We start from the raw sequence: 19,885 nt of genomic DNA on the forward strand, positions 1-19,885 counted from the left end.
GGTTTTGATTTTTAGTTTTAAAAAATGTAGCTGATTAGTTTCACTTGTGCTCTAAATTTCCTCTGGAGGAAATTACCTAGTATATTAGGATTATACCTACTATATCTAGATAGGATGCAGTCATTCATTCAGTAGATAAATATAGGAGTCCTCTCTTTGAGCTCTGGGTCACATGGTGGGAGTGAGCAAGTCACACATAATGAGTTTCTGTACTTGGAAACAGCAGGATGCAATATGTTAATAGAGGTGTGAGCCAAATACTTAAGGGGAGCAAGAAGTCATTAAATTAAGAAAAATGAGTGTGTTATCCTCTTGGAAATAGCGTTTCCTACTGTCAGATTGTGGAGGAAGAGTAAGGAGGGAAGAATGAAGAGATGAGAGATGGGATGGGGATGAAAATCTTTGAGAGAGACCAAGAGGGGAGGAACCCAGTCAGGCTTCCTCTTATTGTAATGACATTCATTTTCCAGTTCACACCTCTTTCTGAGGCCAGAGTGCCTACCTATTTGGAGTTTCCATCAGGTATCTCAGTAGTAACAAGGTCTTTCTTTCGATTCCCTTGCTTATGCATTACTGGTCCCTCCTCCCCCTCAGCTTTATTGAGATATAATTGACATAAAACATTTTTGTGTAAGTTGAAGGTGTACACTGTGGAGATTTGAGATACATATTGCAAGATATTTACTACAGTAACAGTTAATACAGCCATTACCTCACATAATTACCATTTTGTTGTTGTTATTCATTACCATTTCTGCATCATCAGTCCTTCAGTGCATGTTTTACTCTTTGGCAGATTCTTTGTCAGGACTCTGAGAACACTCTTGGTCTGTTGATGCTTTCTCTATTCTGATATACTAGTTTTGGTTTCAAAGTTCTAATTTTAGAAAATCTTTTTTAGTCCTGTTCCTAACTTGGTTCTGTGTTCCCAAATTTCTTCAGCTGTAACTTTGTAAATGGTTTCAGATGGTTAAGGTACTACATTGTTGTTGTTTAGTCACTTAATTGTGTTTGACTCTTTTGCGACCCCAGGCTCCTCTTTCCATAGGATTTTCCCGGATAGAATACTGGAGGGGGTTACCATTTCCTTCTCCAGGAGATCTTTCTGATTCAGAGATCAAACCTGTGTGTCCTGCATTGACAGGTATATTCTTTACCGCTGAGCCACCAGGGAAGCCCCCAATGTACACATTATGTGTTGATATTTTTTTCCCCTTTAGTGTTCTCTCAGGAGTGTAACCTTATTTTTAAGTTCTGATTGTACCTTACTCATATTTTGCATCTTTTGGTCCTTTGCTTTTTGTTTTAGTTTGCTCTCTCCCTTTCTTGTTTCTCCCCACTCCCTGGTTCTTGCAAGTCCTTTCAGCCATGGCTTGCAAATCTTGTGAAAGCTGCCTTTCATTAGTGATGAAGAATAACCACTCGTAAATAACTTGCCCTAAGTCCCCTTACTAGAAAGTGGCAGAGCTGGAATTCAGTCCTAGGTTTAGCTGCCTCCAGAGACCACACTCTTTTTTCCTACTTTGTGGTGTTGCCCACTCATCCTCATTCATGTATTTGTTGACTGATTTATACAGAACTTGATCTGAACAGCATGTTAGAGCTAATGATTATATTTATATTCCCAGGAGGAAAAGAATATAGCATTCCTCCTTTATCTGTGGTTTCATTATCAGTGGTTTCATTTCCCATGGTTTCAGTTGCCTGAAGTCAATCATATCCAAAAAAATTAAGTGAAAAATTCCAGAGACAGTTCATAGGTTGCAAGTTGCATGCTGTTCTGAGTAGTGTGATGGAATCTTGTAGTGTCTTGCCTGGAGCATGAAGCATCTCTTTCTCTAGCATATCCATGCTTTTTTTTTTGCTGCCTACCCACTTGTCACTTAGTAGCCACCTGGGCTGTGGTGTTGAAGTGCTTGTGTTCAAGTAACCTTTATTTTACTTAATAATGGCCCCAAAGCAGGAGAGTAGTGATACTGACAATTTGGATATGCTATGGCTGATTTATAAATTAAACTTTATCATAAGTATGTGTGTATAGGAAAAAATAGTGTGTACGGAGTTCAGTACTGTCCATGGTTACAGATATCCACCAGGGGTCTTGGATCACATCCCTCATGGATAAAGGGGATTACTATAATCACCCAAGTTGATTTGGGTTGCACTAGGTTAATTTCTTGGCTTCAGTTTCTCATTTGCTGTCAGTTTGTCCTGGACATGTGGCTCCACATCAGTGCTCTGTCTTTGATTGGAAAGAGCAGTATGGGTGGGCCTAGTAATGGTCTTTTGTGAACAGTAGCAGATAGAATGCTGTGGGAGAGCATGCTTCATGTGTACAGTGCTGTCTACATATGGACAGTCATGCTGAAATCAGGCGTGCATAGAACTGAAGGAGGAACCAAAAGTAGTTACGCTTTTCTACACCTCTGCTTCAAAACTGTGTTCAGGAGTGCTGGAAAGGCAACACATACTTCGTTTTAAATTTCCTTTCTCCCTCTGAGAATTCTGGTAGCATTCTTCTGAGAAAGAGAATATGATCTTTTGATTACAGAAGCACTATATTCAAGTAGCACTCAATATAAAATTGTAAAAAACAATTAAACTTTATCGTAAGTATGTATGTATAGGAAAAAACAGTGTGTACAGAGTTCAGTACTATCCGTGGTTACAGATATCCACCAGGGGCCTTGGATCACATCCCCCATGGATAAGGTCCTCTCCACCCTGAAATTCTCTTCAGAGATAATTTGGTATTTTTTCTCCCAAATCCCTTTTCTTTTTCTTATAGTTACACCCATCTCAGAGTGTGCACATCGATTTTTATATGCATATATTTTAAAAATTGCTTAATTGAAATGTAGTTTGTATACCACAAAAGTGTACAATTCATTGGGTTTTTATATATTTGCCAATAGATGCAACCATTACCACAGCAAATTTTAGAACATTTGTGCACATATTTTTAAAACACAATTTTAATATAACTAAAAAACATTTGGTTACATACTAATTCTAATAAAAATACATACTATAATTTTTAACCTGAATCTTGTTTTTAAATTTAGTCACATATGGCTATCTTTGCCTCAGTAAATAAAACTGTTTCAAAAGTTGTGTATTATTTTATCACTTCTTATCCCTTTGTTGGGCAAATAGGTTGTTTCCTGAATTTTTGATGTATAATAAGACATTAACAGCCTTGAGCATGAAAATGTTGTGGATCTGCTGTGGGAATTAGGAGTGTGGATTTTGGAACTGAATGGTGGTATTTTAGTAATAATGTATGTTTATATAGGCTTTAGGATGTTTAAGTAGGTAAGCATTATTCTTTTGATCTTTGTACTGTGACCTATTCAGCCTCTGTTAGTTCCATTTCAGATCTTCAGAGGGGTTAGCTGAGTGAACTAAGTTGTTCTAAATGTCAGGGCCAGAACTGAACTCCAGGTCTTCCCTCTAGATGCATGAAAGAGTGTGACGAGTTGCCCAAGTAAGTGACTCATCTAAGGTTGGATATTTAACAGGAATGGTGTTCCTTGTTGCATTTTAGACCTTACGACTCTTAGTCTTATCCTTGGAAAGAGATCATTCTCCATATTCTCGAATTTTCTCTAGGGAAGAATCTGATTTTGTTATTCTCTGGCTAAGTGTGCTTTATTGGTCCATCCATCATTGGTTAGATCAGAATTTTAGAGCATTCTCTAAAAATTAAGGGTCTCTAGAGAAAAGGGTACAGTAGTCAACTAAGTTCAGCAGGGAATGTCAACCAGGCCTCTTTTTGCATGCTTCCAGTGGACCAGTCTCTTCCTCGCTTGCCGCACAGGCTTAGAGCCGTTGCCAGTCCACTCTGTTCACGTCCCCTTATCCTCAGAGGCCTCGTGGATCAGGTTGATGCCTTGGCTACTGCTTATCTGCCTACTTGTTTGCTGCTGCTTGTTGGTTCCACATGTGCTGCTGACAGCAGCCCACCTTCCCCCTCCCCTGCAGGCCCCCCCCAACACCACTGCCCCTTCACACACTCCTGCCATGGGTCCCTTCCCAGCCACAACTGAACCTTTATTTTCTGGCCATACAGCGTGGGATGCAGGATCTTAGTTCCCTGACCAGTGATGAAACCCATGCCCCCTGCCGTGGAAGCGCAGAGTCCAATCTGCAGGAAATTCCCTCACAGTATTCCTTGTAACCTGTTTTATTTTTGTGGCATCCACAATGTCCCCTCTTTCATTTCTGACTGCTGGGTTTTTTTGTGTGAGTTTTTTTTTGTTTGTGAGATCTTAGTTCCCCAACCAAGGATGGAACCTATGCCCCCTGCATTGGGAGCATGGAGTCTTAACCACTGGACCTCCAGAGAAGTCCCCTGATTGTTGTTTTTTGAATCTTTTATTTTTTTCTTAGTTAACTTCAGAGTTTATCACTTTTCTTGATCTGTTCAAAAACCAATTGTTAGTTTTGTTGATTATTTCTCCCTGTTGCTTTTCTAGTTTCTGTCTGTACTTTTAGTCTTTATTACTTCCTTTCTTTTGTTAGCTTTGGGTTTATTCTTTATTTATTTATTTTTTTAGTTATTTGAGGTATAAAGTTAGGTTGTTAGCTTGAGATCTTTTTAAGTATACATGTTTGTAGCTATAAACTTTGCTCTCAGCATTGCTTTTGTTGTATCCCATAGGTTTTGGTGTGTTGTATTTTTCTTTTCATTTGTTTCAAGGTCCTCTCTAATTTTCCTTGTAACTTATTTGATCCATCAGTTGTTTAAGAGTGTGTTGTTTAATTTTCATGTATTTGAGTTTTTTCCAGTTTTCTTTCTGCTGTCGCTTTCTAGTTTCATTCCATTGTAATTTGTATAATTATAGAAAAGGTATTGTGTGTCATTTCAGTAATTTAAAGTCTTTTGAGAGTTGTTTTGTTTCCTTACATGTGCTCTATTCTGGAGAATGTTCCATGTGCATGTGAGAAGAATATATATTCTTCTGTTGTTGGGTAGAGTATTCCATACCTGCCTGTTAGATCCCTTCGCTCTGTAGTGTTGTTCAAGTTCTCTGTTTCCTTATTGATTTTCTTTCTTATTATTCCATATATTTAAAGCCTGTTTGACTGATATCAATATAGTCATTCCTGCTCCCTTTGGGTTACCATTTGCATAGATTTTTTTTTTCCTTCATCTCCTCACTTTCAGCCTGTGTGTCGCCTTAGATCCAGAGTGGGTTTCTTGTACGTAGCATATTGTCTGATGCTGTTTTTTTTTTTTTTTTAATCCATTCAATCTGTGTCTTTTGATTGGGAGTAAACTAGTTACATTAAAAGTAATTACTTATATAGAAGGACTTATTATTGCCGTCATTATTTTCTGTATGTCTTGTAGCTTTTGTATGTCTTACTACCTTTGTGTTTCATGAAGGTCTCCTCTTCATCTTTTAAGATGCAACCAAAGCATCTCTTCTTGACTTTCTCAGATTCCGTTGAATTCATGTTCTTCGTGCTTCACTTTGTTTCTGTGGCTCCCTTCCTTCCCAGATAGCAAGCTCCCTCAGGGGAGGTATCTGCTTGGTTTTGTACCTCCAGGACTTAACATGGTGTCTGAAACAGTGCCTGACTCATAGTGAGAAGTCAATAAATACTTGTTGAAAATGAGTGTAGTTTCAGTAGTAAACACTTGTGATAAGTTCTTGTGGTTTTTGTTTCCTGTTAGATATCTCATGCTGCAATTCTGGTTCCTGAACTCAAGCAGAATACAATCTTAGAACTAGGTGGCTTTAAGCATTCATCTCTTTTTGGCTTGTAAACTCTTGAGAGGTACCATTACACTCTGTCGTTTTATTCCATTAAAAAATGGATATATATATACGCTATAATATTCTTACCAACCAATTAAAAACTCTCTTTCTTTCTGAAGGTTTGCCCTGAGGTATTTCAAGGACACGTCTCCAGTCTTTCAGAGGCTCTTCCTGGAGAGTTCAGATGCAAATCCAGTCCGGTATGGGCGCAGGCGGATGAAACTTCGGGACCTAATGGAGGCAGCTTACAAGTTTCTGCAGCAAGAGCAGTCTGTGTTCCGGGACCTCTGGGACTGGAGTGTGTGCGTCCCACTCCTCAGGAGCCATGACACCTTGGTCCGCTGGTACGTAGCTGGTGGGCTGTTCCTGTTCTTCTAGTATGGGGACAGTTGCAGGACCCTGGAGTTGTGTGCATGAAGAGGAAAAGGAAACCATTTAAAATATGTTGTTTTTGTTTTGGTGCCTTTGGGGTTTTTGCTCCCTTTCATGTGTCATTTCAGAGGGAAATCAGATAACATGAGTGGAATTCCATTATTCTTATGTTCCATCAAGTGAATTCACTGTGCTCGATTTGTGATTTCTACCTTTCCCTGTGTTAAATTCCAAAAGATTTCCTGTTTGGGTGTTCAGTTGGCTAGTAAATTTTCTTTTATTCTTTAGACTCTGCTGCAGATCCTGAGTTTATATACTTTGGTTTTCTCCAGGTACACAGCCAATTGTCTTGCTTTGGTCACCTGTATGAATGAAGAGCACAAGTTATCATTCCTTAAGAAGATTTTTAATAGTGAAGAACTGATCCATTTCAGGTTAAGGTAAGCAAGAGCATTCCTAGAGATGTCTGCGTGGCTTTACTGGGCGTTAGAGCCATTGATGAGCTCCTAATTCTCTCAGGTTACTTGAGGAGGCCCAGCTGCAGGACTTGGAGAAGGCCTTGGTGTTGGCCAATCCAGACACACCCCTTTGGCGGAAGGACAAGGAGCTGCAGTACTCCACAGGACACCTTGTTTCGGCAGACCTCTCCTCCAGGGTCACTGCTGTCTGTGGTGTGGTGTTGCCTGGGCAACCGCCAGCCCCTGAAGAGCAGGTACGTTGACATCAGTGGTAGGTTTGCCCTCTTCCAGCTAAACACTGAGTGTGTATTTTTCCTTGGCTGGGCTTTGTGTTTTATGTGTGAGCAAAATTGAGCTTGCCAAATTACTGTTCCACTTAGAGAAGTATTCAGGGAGAGAGTAGAGAATTCACCCAGGACCCTCCTCTCTGATAGTCCCATTGTCCCTGTTTAGTGTGGAATTAGAAATCATGATGATGCCTGTGCATCAGGCTCTTAACTTGAGCAAAACTCCTCCATATATGACTTGTTTGTTTACCTGCTTCAGCAGCTGTTTGAAGTTGGACACCGTGATGCCATATTTATATAAAACTAAGGCAGAATGGGGCTTCTCAGGTGACACTAGTGGTAAAGAACCCACCTGCCAATGAATGAGACTTAAGACATGTGGGTTTGATCCTTGGGTGGGGAAGATCCCCTGGAGAAGGGTATGGCAACCCACTCCAGTTTTCTTGCTTGGAGAATTCCCATGGACAAAGGAACCTGGTGGGCTATGGTCCGTAGGGTGGCAAAGAGTCAGACACTAATGAAGCTTCGTACCACAAGACAGAGTGACTTGTCCAGGGCCCTTGGGCTGCCCTTTGGCAGAGACAGGGCTTGGCCCGGCTGTTATTGCCAGCAGCTTCTTTCTGTCATGGTATTCTCTGCCTATGGTGTGGGAGGCCTGCATCTGCAGTGAGCTTGTCCCCTGCCATAGTAAATGACCTTTCCAAGAAAGTGGCTCAAAGGCCACTCTGTTTTTCCCCAGCAGTCTTTAGTCGGTTCATCAGATCTACCTAGTTTTCTCCCTGAAACAAGTTCTGGGTCATTGCTTGACCGTCAGTTTGTACCTGGGAAGTACAATGAAAAGGATTAGAAAAAAGTGCACCTCTTGAGTGTACAGCTGCATGAAAATTCATAAACTAGATATATGTGTTGCCAGCACTGAGACAGCAGTATTTCCAAAGCCCCTGGTATTTCCCTGTGGTCAGGAAGACTTCCCCACCCATCTTTAACCACTCTCCTAATGTAGACAGATCCTAACGTAGACAGAGGATGAGATGGTTGGATGGCATCACTGACTCAGTGAACAGGAGTTTGAGCAAACTCCAGGAGATAGTGAAGGACAGGGAAGCCTGGTGTGCTGCAGTCCATGGAGTCGCAGAGTCAGGACATGACTTGGTGAGTGAACAACAAACAACAACAATATAGGTTAGGTTTGGAGCATTAGCACTTTAACATAGGGAAGGATTTGGGTTGGGATGGGCTTGATAGTGGATGGCAGTGGCAGAGCACTGGGGCAGAAGTGCAACCTGGAGCTACAGCCCAGCCTGCTAGCTGCTGGGAGTAACAGCTCCGCAGAAAGTTCAGCAGCTTCCAGCCCTGAATCTCATTTTGTCCTTACATATCTCTAGGGGACAAGCTCTGTTTGAGAAGTTATCATTCCTTAAAAGTTCATAATCACTGCACTCTTCCAAGAGATCCTTTTTTTTCTGTATCAGTAGGTAGCTTATTATTAAATTTTTTAAAAGTTGTGGTAAAATGAACGTAATGTTCACCATCTTTTAACATTTTTAAGTGTACTCCTCAGTATTGTTGAGCATATTTACATTGTTGCACAAACAAGCTCCAGAACTTTTCATCTTGCTGCTGCTGCTGCTAGGTCGCTTCAGTCGTTTCTGACTCTGTGCGACCCCATGGACGGCAGCCCACCAGGCTCCCCCGTCCCATTAAACATATTGGGTGCGTTATGATTATGATTATTATTTTACTTTTTGTTACGGAAAATGTTAAACGTATTCCAGAGTAGAAATAGTAGTATAATAAATTCACATGTAATCATTCAGCTTCAGTAATTATAAATTCATGGTCAGTTATGTTGCATTTATATTTCTGAACACTGCTCACACGTATTATTTTGAAGTAATTCCCAGATACCATGTTATTTCTTAATTATTAATTAAATTATTTATTGTAATGTATTATATATAATAATTATTATTGTTGTAATATAAAAATATCTTTAATTAAATAGGCATGCCTTGCTTTATTGCACTCATGGATGGTGCATGGTTTTTTGTTTGTTTTGTTTTTTACAAACTGAAGGGTTGTGGCTTGAGCAAGTCTCGTGGTACCATTTTCCCAACAGCATTTGCTCACTTAGTGTTTCTCTGTCACATTTTGGTAATTCTTGCAATACTTAAAACTGTTTAATTACTATGGAAAAAGCAAGAGAGTTCCAGAAAAACATCTACTTCTGCTTTATTGACTATGCCAAAGCCTTTGACTGTGTGGATCACAATAAACTGTGGAAAATTCTGAAAGAGATGGGCATACCAGACCACCTGACGTGCCTCTTGAGAAACCTATGTGTAGGTCATGAAGCAACAGTTAGAATTGGACACGGAACAACAGACTGGTTCCAAATAGGAAAAGGAGTACGTCCAGACTGTATATTGTCACCCTGCTTATTTAACTTCTATGCAGAGTACATCATGAGAAACGCTGGGCTGGAAGAAGCACAAGCTGGAATCAAGATTGCCGGGAGAAATATCAATCACCTCAGATATGCAGATGACACCACCCTTATGGCAGAAAGTGAAGAGGAACTAAAAAGCCTCTTGATGAAAGTGAAAGAGGAGAGTGAAAAAGTTGGCTTAAAGCTCAACATTCAGAAAATTAAGATCATGGCATCTGGTCCCGTCACTTCATAGCAAATAGATGGGGAAACAGTGGAAATAGTGTCAGACTGTATTTTTTTGGGCTCTAAAATCACTGCAGATGGTGACTGCAGCCATGAAATTAAAAGACGCTTACTCCTTGGAAGAAAAGTTATGACCAACCTAGATAGTACATTCAAAAGCAGAGACATTACTTTGCCAACAAAGGTCTGTCTAGTCAAGGCTATGGTTTTTCCTGTGGTCATGTATGGATGTGAGAGTTGGACTGTGAAGAAGGCTGAGTGCCGAAGAATTGATGCTTTTGAACTGTGGTGTTGGAGAAGACTCTTGAGAGTCCCTTGGACTGCAAGGAGATCCAGCCAGTCCATTCTGAAGGAGATCAACCCTGGGATTTCTTTGGAGGGAATGATGCTAAAGCTGAAACTCCAGTCCTTTGGCTACCTCATGCAAAGAGTTGACTCATTGGAAAAGACTCTGATGCTGGGAGGGATTTGGGGGCAGGAGGAGAAGGGGATGACAGGATGAGATGGCTTGATAGCATCACTGACTCGATGGACGTGAGTCTGAGTGAACTCCGGGAGTTGGTGATGGACAGGGAGGCCTGGCGTGCTGGGATTCATGGGGTCGCAAAGAGTCAGACACAACTGAGCAACTGAACTGAACTGAATTACTATTATATTTGTTATGGTGATCTGTGACTGATGATCTTTGCCACTGTTGCAAAGATTTCAATTCAGTGAAGTCTCAGATGATGGTTAGCTTTCTTAGCAATAAAATGTTTTTTAAATAAAGGTGTATACATTGTTTTTTAGACATAAAACTATTGCACACTTAATGGACCAGAGTTTAGTGTAAACATAACTTTTATATGCACTGGGAAACTGAACGTTTTGTGTGTCTTGGTTTATTATATTTGTTTTATTGCTGTGGTTTGGAATTGAACCTGCAAAATCTTTGAGGTATGCCCATAGTTTAGTGTATGTGTGTGTATTTCTGTTATGCAGGCTATATAGTGGGTATATAGTACTGGGAACTTTATTCAGTATTCTGTGATTAACCGTAATGAAAAAGAGTATAAAAGAATGTATATATGTGTAGTTGAATCACTTTGTTGTATAGCTAAATTAACACAACATTGTTAATCAACTATACTTAAATAAATTAAAAAAAATTAAATCCCTGGTATTCTTTATTGTACCTGGAAAAAAATTAATGTCTTTACTTCCATGATTGTCTAATAAGTGTATTGTGTGCATTCTTGATCTTAGACATGAAATCCTAGAATATGGTGAGAGGAAGAAAAATGAAAATCCAGTCATGATAGATGAGGTTTGCTCCCACTCACTATGTATCACCTTTTTTGGTTTGGGAGAGGTTTTCTTATATTTGTTAGTAAGTTCCCACCCCTCTCCCTAGGATGAGAGACAGGAAAGGGAAAAAGCCTGATCCTTACTTTTGATACATGCTTGTTACTATAGATCCTGTACTACTAATTTATTGGCAGAGGTTTATGTAAAAGTCAGTTGTTGTAGAAATTAACCTGTGCCTTTGGTAGAAAGACTCTTCTTGATGTGCCTTTTATTTCTCACTTGTCTCCTTAGGCGAGTAGTAGGAGTTCTTCTCGTGAACAGGAGCTGACCTTTAGGTCTTACGTGCTGGTCGACTCAGTGTGCAAAAATCTTCAGACCCTGGCTATGGCAGTGGCTTCTCAGAAGGCTGTGTTGTTAGAAGGACCAATTGGATGTGGCAAAACTTCATTAGTTGAACATTTAGCTGCAATGACAGGTAGAAGGAAGCCGCCTCAACTTCTCAAAGTCCAACTTGGAGATCAGACTGACAGTAAGGTAACTAAGAAATGGCAGATTTTGATGGGTGAATGTGCTTTGAATATTTGCTTTAAAATATTGTTTTTGCTAAGAAACTGAAATAACTGATATTCCTCCTAACAGAGGGGATCATGCTATAAAACCTCAGGTGCCCATTATAACCCTGTAAAAGTTTATTGGAACTAATCTTAGGGTGCGGCACTGGCACCTCAGGTGTGTGGTTTCAGTAAGTACTTCATCTTCTTTCTACAGATGCTGTTGGGAATGTATCGCTGCACAGATGTGCCAGGGGAGTTTGTGTGGCAGCCTGGGACCTTGACACAGGCAGCCACCAAGGGACACTGGATCCTTCTGGAGGATATTGACTATGCCCCCTTGGACGTGGTACGTCATCTCCACAGTAACTCACTAATTTCTTGTCTTCAAATTGTGTTAATAGTGATTCTGGGGCATTATTTAAACAACACAGGCTATTTCGTTAGAGATGATATGTTGATTATCCACCTAATCTATTTGAGTTCTTGGATTACCAGGCTGATCTCTTGTTTGATAGAAAATCACTAAAATTCTGCTTATCCTGTTTCCTTTAATAGTTGAATGTGTGATCAATTTCTCAGCATATTTTTTTCCTCGTTTAGTTAAAAATGTGATCAGTATCACAGCCTTTCTAAGAATAGGCTCCGTGGGAAACATCTTATGCATGATACAGATACATTGAGAACTTTGAAGTCCACTCCCCAGCTGTGGCATCTGTAGAGTAGTGAGCTGAGGACACAGGAAGGAAAAGATGATGTTACAAGTGCCTGCTTGTCTTTGTTCAATTAAGGAAAATAAACTGGATGAGTATTTCCGACTTTTTAAAAAGATCACTCTTCTATGTGTATGAAATTTAGCAATGGAGGCAGTCAGTCCCTGTGTCTTCTGTATTCTGTGAACTATGACATCCCCCCCACCACCCAACTCCCACCCTAAAATGTATTGCAAAATGAAAACAATCTTTCTGTGGGTAGACTTTCCCAAGATTGGTTTTAGTTTTCTTTAACGTCAAAGCTACCTCTATATGGACTTTACCCTCTTGGATTGAAAGAGGAGATAGGGAGGAAGGAGGAGAGGTGGGGCAGGTCTTTGGGTTTAGGGAGGTATGAAGGGGAAAGGGTGGCTATAAATATGTGTGTCTTACGACACATGCATATTTCAGAGTCTGAGGTAAAGATGTAATGGGGTTATTGGCCTGGTGTTACCACTATGTTCTAAGATTTTAACGCTAAGTTTTATAGGGCTGGAACTTAGTTTTCTTGATAAGCCGGGGATGACTCCTACCAAGGAGACTTTACAGTGAAACTGAATTATAAATTACAAGGCCAACTTAAAAGTATTTGTTGAGTCTTAGCCCTTCCTAATGCTCTCTTTCCTGGACAAATTTTTTTAGACCTCAGGATACCTGAGAAGTCATTAGGATTATGAATCATAGAATTTGAGCCAAAAAAGTTAGATGAACAGAAGGGATTTTCCGTTCAGGTCATGATGAAGCATAGGTGTCTGTCCCTGTCCCGTTGCTAAGTACATGCTTTGATGACCAAGTCCAGATTCAAGACTAAGCTGTTGCTTTCTGACTTGTTCTTGTCATCACTTGGGTCATGTCTAGTACATCAGAAAATTCTTTGAGTTCCATTTTGTGTTCCATTCCCCTTTTGTTACTACATTTGATTCCAGAGGGTATGTTTATTCAGTTGATTATGTTTAAACTTACCATTATAGTAAAGTTGTATTTACTCAAAAATACACCTTCCCTTGATTATTATTTTGTTATTTCCAGAACTCAGCTAGTAGTGAACCCATTACTGTTTCAAGGTAGCTTTTATAGATCTCATTCAGGATTGTTGCCTTTTGTTTCAAGTTTCATTGTTACCTTGGAGTTGCCCCTCTATGACTTTCCCTTTCTACTCCTAGCCATGTATGAATTAATGATGCTTAATAAAATTATGTTGATATTTTAGAACCCTCTTTCTTGGCTCTTTGTTCTTCTTACTTTGTTTTTCAAAACTTCGTCCTTAAACTCCCATCCCCTACATCCATATGTCTAGTCCATACTTTTCTCAGAAAATCTCTACTTAGATTCCTTAGTGGGTGCAGGTTTTAGGATGTTCAAAATGGACCTTGTCTGCTGTTTTCCCAGAACAACCTTTCCTGACACGTAATAGCCAAGCCAGAAAGAACTTTGCTGTCTCCTTCCTCTCGTCTCCCACTCACTCAGTCTGATGCTGCTGAGTGCTTTTTATCTCTTACTCTGTTCCCCCCTGGCCTGCTGCCTTAGCACAGGGCTTCTTGTTTTTGTCTCTGTCTAATCTATCTTGCCATCTTGCCTTTGTTACTTGACTGATATGTTTTTTCACTTCTTTCCATCCAGGCTGGCTTCCTTTCAGTTTATCTTCCATATTGTTGTATAGTTCATTTTCTAAAACGTAAAATAAAGCTTTTTTCTCCTGAATAAAATCCTCTCAACCGCTCTCATGAAAAAGTTCAAACTTCTTAGCTCAGCACAGAAGAGCTTTTATCCTCTGTCTCGTAAGCCTAGTATTTTTTCACTACTTCATGTGCACATTCTACCCTAACCATCACAGACTCTTCTCAGGCCACACTCTTAGGCATGTATGTTTTTATTCATTTTAATATTTTTACCTAGAGTGATTGTGCCGTTCCTTTCCCACCAAACTGGACTAATTTCTGTTCCACTTTAAGACTCGGCGAATGGCATTACCTCTAGGGTGGCTTCACTGCCTTGCTTCTCATCCGCTCCACACTCATCGACAGCCTGTTTTCACGTGGTGTTTTGTTCATCGCTTGCGGTCACACCAGTTAGGCTGTGTGGTAGTTTGCCAGCTACCTGCCATCAGACACGAGGCTGTAATGCCTCAGTCGTGTCTGGAGTTCTAGTGTCTTGCTTGATTCTGGTCCATAGTAGGCACCCAGTGAATGTTGAACAAGTAAGTTGTTCTGCTGGAGTGTAGTTGACTCCAGTATTCCCACCTGCTTTGACCCCAGTTTATGCTGTGAGAAGTAGCGTTTCCTTTAAGTATGTGTTTGTCATTTGGTTAGAGGGCTGGTTTTGTTTTTGTTTTGCTACTTCTGTCTTTATAGCTTTGTTCCTGGAATTTTGTGATTTAGATTTCTGTGCTAATCCCTCTCTTGGAGAATGGAGAGCTCTTGATTCCTGGCCGAGGTGACTGTGTGAAGGTGGCTCCTGGATTTCAGTTCTTTGCAACCAGGAGGTATGTCCTATTAACCTTTTTGTTTCCATGATGGAGCCTCTGGCTCATGAGTCCACATACTAGAGTGCTGAGCACGCAAGTCCAGGAATAGAGTTCTCTGGGCGTTTAAACAAGGTTAGTTGGAACAGGCCCAACCTTCTCATTCCCGACTGTTTTTCATGGAGATAATTAATTTAGAAAATAAAACCAGTCTTCAAAACCTTGTTTTCATATTTTCAAACATAATCAGAAATGACAGTTGTCAGATGGCCCTGGATTTGAATCCTGACACTGACTTTTTGTATCTGTATGTACCTTGCTTGGCTGATTCTGATGGGACCAATAATGCCTGCTTTACAGCTTGGTGTAAGTTGTAAAGTTTAGGTGAAATGACTTGCACTAAAGACCTGTCACATGGTGGAGTGCCCAACCATCATGGTGGCGCTAATGCAAATGAAGCCATGTAGACATCAAGCAGTTTAAATAAATAAGTTGAAGATAAGCATCAACCAAGGAATAAAACCTAAAGAAACTTATGTTTATGTCCTTATCTACATTTTAAAATAATGTGAAGGCAGTGGCTTATTTCCTACTACCTGACTACCTGTACAGTTTCTCCAAGATCTTAAAATGCCCAAGAGGGAAACTAATGCTACACTGTGTTTAGTGATGATGTTAGTGTATACTGTACCTCTGTGAACATTCACTCCCAGATGGAATGCAGAGCTGATCTAACCGTCTTCAAGGAGCACCTTGCTAGACCCTGATAGTTTTAATAGAACCTGTTTTTATTCACAGTGATAGTGAAGTTCTTTCCTGGGAAGTCCTGAGACATCATACAAGGATGTCACACCAACTTCAGTTCATTTCTTGGTTTTGCCATTTGTAGTCATAGTTGAGTGAGCAAGAGACACTTTTCTTTCTCTTCCTTATGATTCTTCCTTGCAGTTAGAGGAAAAGAAGATCACTGTTCCCTCAGGGCAGTTGTTATGAGAATTAAATTAATGGCTTAAGTGTAAGCCTGTGGCTTGCCCAGAATATGTGTTCAATAACTATTCCTTGTCTTCTGGGTATTTTAAATAGTTTTAGGTACTATAGCTTTTGGTAAATAAGCAGTGAACTTATTTTTAGTGCTATGGGTCTTGGTTTGTTTTCTTTTTCCTGAAGATACATCTTAATAAAAAGAAACATGTTTTTGAGATCAAAATGCCTAATAGGACTGTTTGCAGTAATTTGAAAATAACTTGGTTAAAGCTCTATTACTCTCCCCAGGAAAATAGTCAAAGCCGAGTCAGTGGCAGCATTTCATTGTCATCCTCCCTGTAAGCCTAGCATAATAGTGTCTTGACACCAGAAGGAACTGTGAGTTTTATTCAGATGTGACACAATGAATCGCAAGGGATAACCAGGGGCATAATTTAAGATTAAAACTTAAGAACTTTGTGTGACTCTGCTTTTTATTTTGTAATACAGATTGCTGAGCTGTGGAGGAAATTGGTATCGACCACTAAATAGTCATGCTACTCTGCTAGACAAATACTGGACCAAAATTCACCTGGATAATATGGATAAGGCAGAACTAAATGAGGTATGTCATTTGAAAGTATCAGTGCTTTTCTTTTTTACTTTTCATTTATATTAAAAGTTTCAGTGTTGTGTTAGTTTCCACTATACAAAGAAGTGAATCAGCTCTGTTGTTTAGTTGCTAAGTTGTGTTCAGCTTTTTGCAACCCCATGGACTGTAGCCACTAGTCTCTTCTAGGTCCATGGGATTTCCCAGGCAAGAATCATGGAGTAGGTTGCCATTTTCTTTTTCAAGGGATCTTCCCAACGCAGGGATCAAACCCATGTGGCAGGCAGATTCTTTACCACTGAGCTGCCAGGGAATTCCTATTTTAAAAGTTTCAGACTATGCAGAGAAGAGAAATAGCCCAGTGAGTCACGAAAATACTCACCACTCTAAATTTAACAGTTAATGTGCTCACATTTTACTATATTAACTTCATCTAGTACTTTTTATTTGCTAATATATTTGAAAGCAAACCTCGCAGCATTTCACCCTTAAATACTTTGATGCATCTCTAAGGGTATTTCCATATGTAACCACAATATCAATATTATAGCCAATAAAATGAATTATTATTCCTCAGTAGCACTTCATTCTCAGACCACATGAGAATTTCCGCAGTTGTCCTCAAAGGATCTTTTTATTTTTGCTAAGTTGATTGTAACTAGTATCTTTCACACTTAACAACTTCATGTGCATTTCCATCTGGACCTTAATGGAAACTGAGATGACTTGGTGAAAGGCTTTATACAAAGTAGTTCACTTTGTAGTATCCCTGGTTCTCTGTGACCCCCAAGTGGTGTGCCTCACTCTACACTGCCAGCCTCTCTCCTCCTCTGCGTCTGCCTTTTCACTTAGGCAGCTTTCTGTCTCCCAGCACTTCACTTTGATCAGTAGCAAATAAAGTATTGTCAGTGAACATTCAGGGATGGCAGGGTCACTTTCCTCTTTCTTGGTGTAAATTTTTACATAAATAAGTGGCACCAGACAACCCCAAATATTTTATCTATTAATAGCATCTAAGTGTTTATTAACAGAGGGGTTTTCAGAGGGCACCAATTACTGGATCAACCTTCATATGATTTCTAAGAACCCTGGCCTTGATGGTGTGAATTTTGAATCTCTGTAGCTTTGTGAGATTCTTATCTCACTGTAGTTCTCAGTTGTATACTTGCGTGTCTATACGTCTTCCTCTCCCTCTCTTGCTGCTCTCAACTGTAAGCTCCACCAGGAACCTACTCAGCTTTGGTGCCCCTGGCATCCGTTCCATGCGTCACAATTCATGTCTATCGTATTGCTCTGACATAATACCCCTCTTTTTTTCTTTTGCTGTTGTAGTCCTTTAAATGTTTTGTTTTCAAACATTTAAACATTGATAAGCATATCATGTCAGATTAGTTTATCATGTGATATTCTGTTTATATTCTGACATTTATGGTAATAACAAAAGATATTTTTTCTCTGAGGTAGAAAATGACTAATTGGTTGGTACATATAAATCACTATTCAGAACTTTTTTCCCAAATAACCGAGCCCTACTAAAGTGTTAAACCTAGGTTTTTTTCAAGTAAAAATAGCTTTTTTCCCTCACCATGATCATAAGTATACATGTTCATATGATGGAATTACTCCTCAGCAGTAAAATATAGGGAACTACTGATACATACAGTGATGCTTGGGTGAATTTCAAAACCATGATGCTGAGTAAGAGAAGCCAAACTATGCGCTACATCCTGTGTGATGCCATGTATATGAGAAATTTGAAAGCAGCACTGTGCTGATTGGAATCAGATTCATGATTCCAGGGACAGGGGTGCTGGGGAAGGGTGTGATCACAAGGGAACTCTTGTTTTGTTTTATGTGTGATGGAAGTATGTATTTTGTTTATGGTAGCCACAGTCCATAAATATGGTCAGTTTTGAAAATGTTCCGTCTATACACAGAACATGTTTATTCTCTCTTTGAAAGATCTGCATGTGTAGCAAATAAAATGAATTTGTTGATTTTATTATTCACTTCTGTCTTTACTTAATTTTTAATACATTTGAAATATTAAAATTTGTAAAATCTCCCAATTTAACAGAAAGGTATGAAGAAATTAAAACCTGTGAGATCTAATACTTAAAGTGATACTATTAAAAGATTTTAGTTCTTTATCTTTGTAAATATGTGGACTTTACCTCTTTAATATATATAAAATATGTTGATATTTCATATATTAATATAAATTGGAATCATGGTATACTTCTTAAGCTAATTTAAATATACTAGCTAATAATATTTCTAATACATACATGATATTTTTCTTCTCAAGTAGATTTAACAAATCCATATCATAAATATTATGATATTATGGCCACCAAGTATTAATGCTGCACAAAATTCTTAATAATTATTGAAGTGAATTGGACTAGATCTTTGCTTTCTAAATTCTACTGTCTGATGAAAACTACTTTTTATCAGGACTTTAACACTAGCTCCTTTTGCTGTGTTCTACTGTAAAAAAAAAACTTTTGTTTCCTTTCCCACTAAACTATTTCATTGGTGCTTTTGGCTAAGAAATGACTTAATGATGGTACTGCAATTGTCTTTAAAACAATCAGAGTATGTAGTACTTGAAGTGCATGGGCTTTGGATGCCCATGTTGTTTGAGACGTTTTTCCCATCAAGCTTCTGTACCCAAAGCTGTGTGATAGGTCATGAGATTGCCAGATAACAGTTCTGGTCAGGAAGAAGTCATAGTCTTTGGGGGGTTGGAGGTAGTGGGTGAAGGTGGAAGTTTTTACACTTGCTCAAGATGACAGATCTCCTAGAGAAAGTCATCCTTGGTGTGCTTTTAAAAATCACTTTGTCTGCTGCTAATTTTATTTTATTTTATTTTTTGCTTTTTTTCTCCTCTGTCAGGTTCTTCAAAATAGATATCCCAGCTTATCAGCAGCAACCGATCACCTGCTTGATATTTATTTCCAGCTTATTGGAGAGAAGCATCACTGTCTGAGCGAAAGTTCTGTTGGAGGGGAACAGGCACCAGAGGAGGTTCCAGAAGCAAGACAAGAAAACAAGAGACTAAGCCTTGAGGGAAGAGAATTGTCTCTCAGGTATTGGGCTAAACGCTTTTGGATTGGTATTTTAAAAATTGCTTCTCTCAGAAGTTCTTAGCAGCTCAAACTGAATGGTTACAAGAAGTCTGATTTTGAAATTAGACGTTCTCAGTCTCTAATCTGGAGAAGGAAAATGGCAACCCACTCCAGTGTTCTTGCCTGGAGAATCCCAGGGATGGTGGAGCCTGGTGGGCTGCCATCTATGGGGTCGCACAGAGTCGGACACGACTGTAGCGACTTAGCAGCAGCAGCAGCAGTCTCTAATCCGTTTGAGATCTATAGTTACTGAATGGGAAGGCTTATGAAAATAATATTATGTTAGCTTTAAAAAATAACTTTTTTCTTACAGTTTTATTGAGCTATAACTGACAGCTCTATAAGTTTATGGCATATAGGATAATGATTACATGCATGTGGAATGATGACTACAAGTTGAGTGAACCTCCATCATCTCACAGATACTAAGTTAAATAGTAAAAAACAATTTTTTTCTTGTGATAATGTAACAACTTTTCATATATAACATCCTGCTGCTGTTGCTAAGTCGCTTCAGTTGTGTCCAACTCTTTGCGACCCCAGAGACGGCAGCTCACCAGGCTCCCCTGTC

The 19,885-nt window shown here is 39.4% G+C and overlaps 1 protein-coding gene across 1 annotated transcript in view; it reads left to right on the forward strand.

The window, feature by feature from the left end:
• MDN1 (midasin AAA ATPase 1) overlaps positions 1-19,885 on the forward strand; it is a 145,579-nt gene that overhangs the window by 11,223 nt on the left and 114,471 nt on the right. The window contains exons 3-10 of the mRNA XM_069598273.1: positions 5,888-6,112; positions 6,473-6,580; positions 6,660-6,852; positions 11,138-11,380; positions 11,615-11,746; positions 14,528-14,631; positions 16,084-16,198; positions 19,082-19,275. Of these exons, the coding sequence (XP_069454374.1) occupies positions 5,888-6,112; positions 6,473-6,580; positions 6,660-6,852; positions 11,138-11,380; positions 11,615-11,746; positions 14,528-14,631; positions 16,084-16,198; positions 19,082-19,275 (1,314 nt within the window). The remainder of the gene's footprint in view (positions 1-5,887; positions 6,113-6,472; positions 6,581-6,659; positions 6,853-11,137; positions 11,381-11,614; positions 11,747-14,527; positions 14,632-16,083; positions 16,199-19,081; positions 19,276-19,885) is intronic.

The sequence above is a fragment of the Ovis canadensis genome, chromosome 8 (genome assembly GCF_042477335.2).
Source record: "Ovis canadensis isolate MfBH-ARS-UI-01 breed Bighorn chromosome 8, ARS-UI_OviCan_v2, whole genome shotgun sequence".
Taxonomy (NCBI): Eukaryota; Metazoa; Chordata; class Mammalia; order Artiodactyla; family Bovidae; genus Ovis; species Ovis canadensis.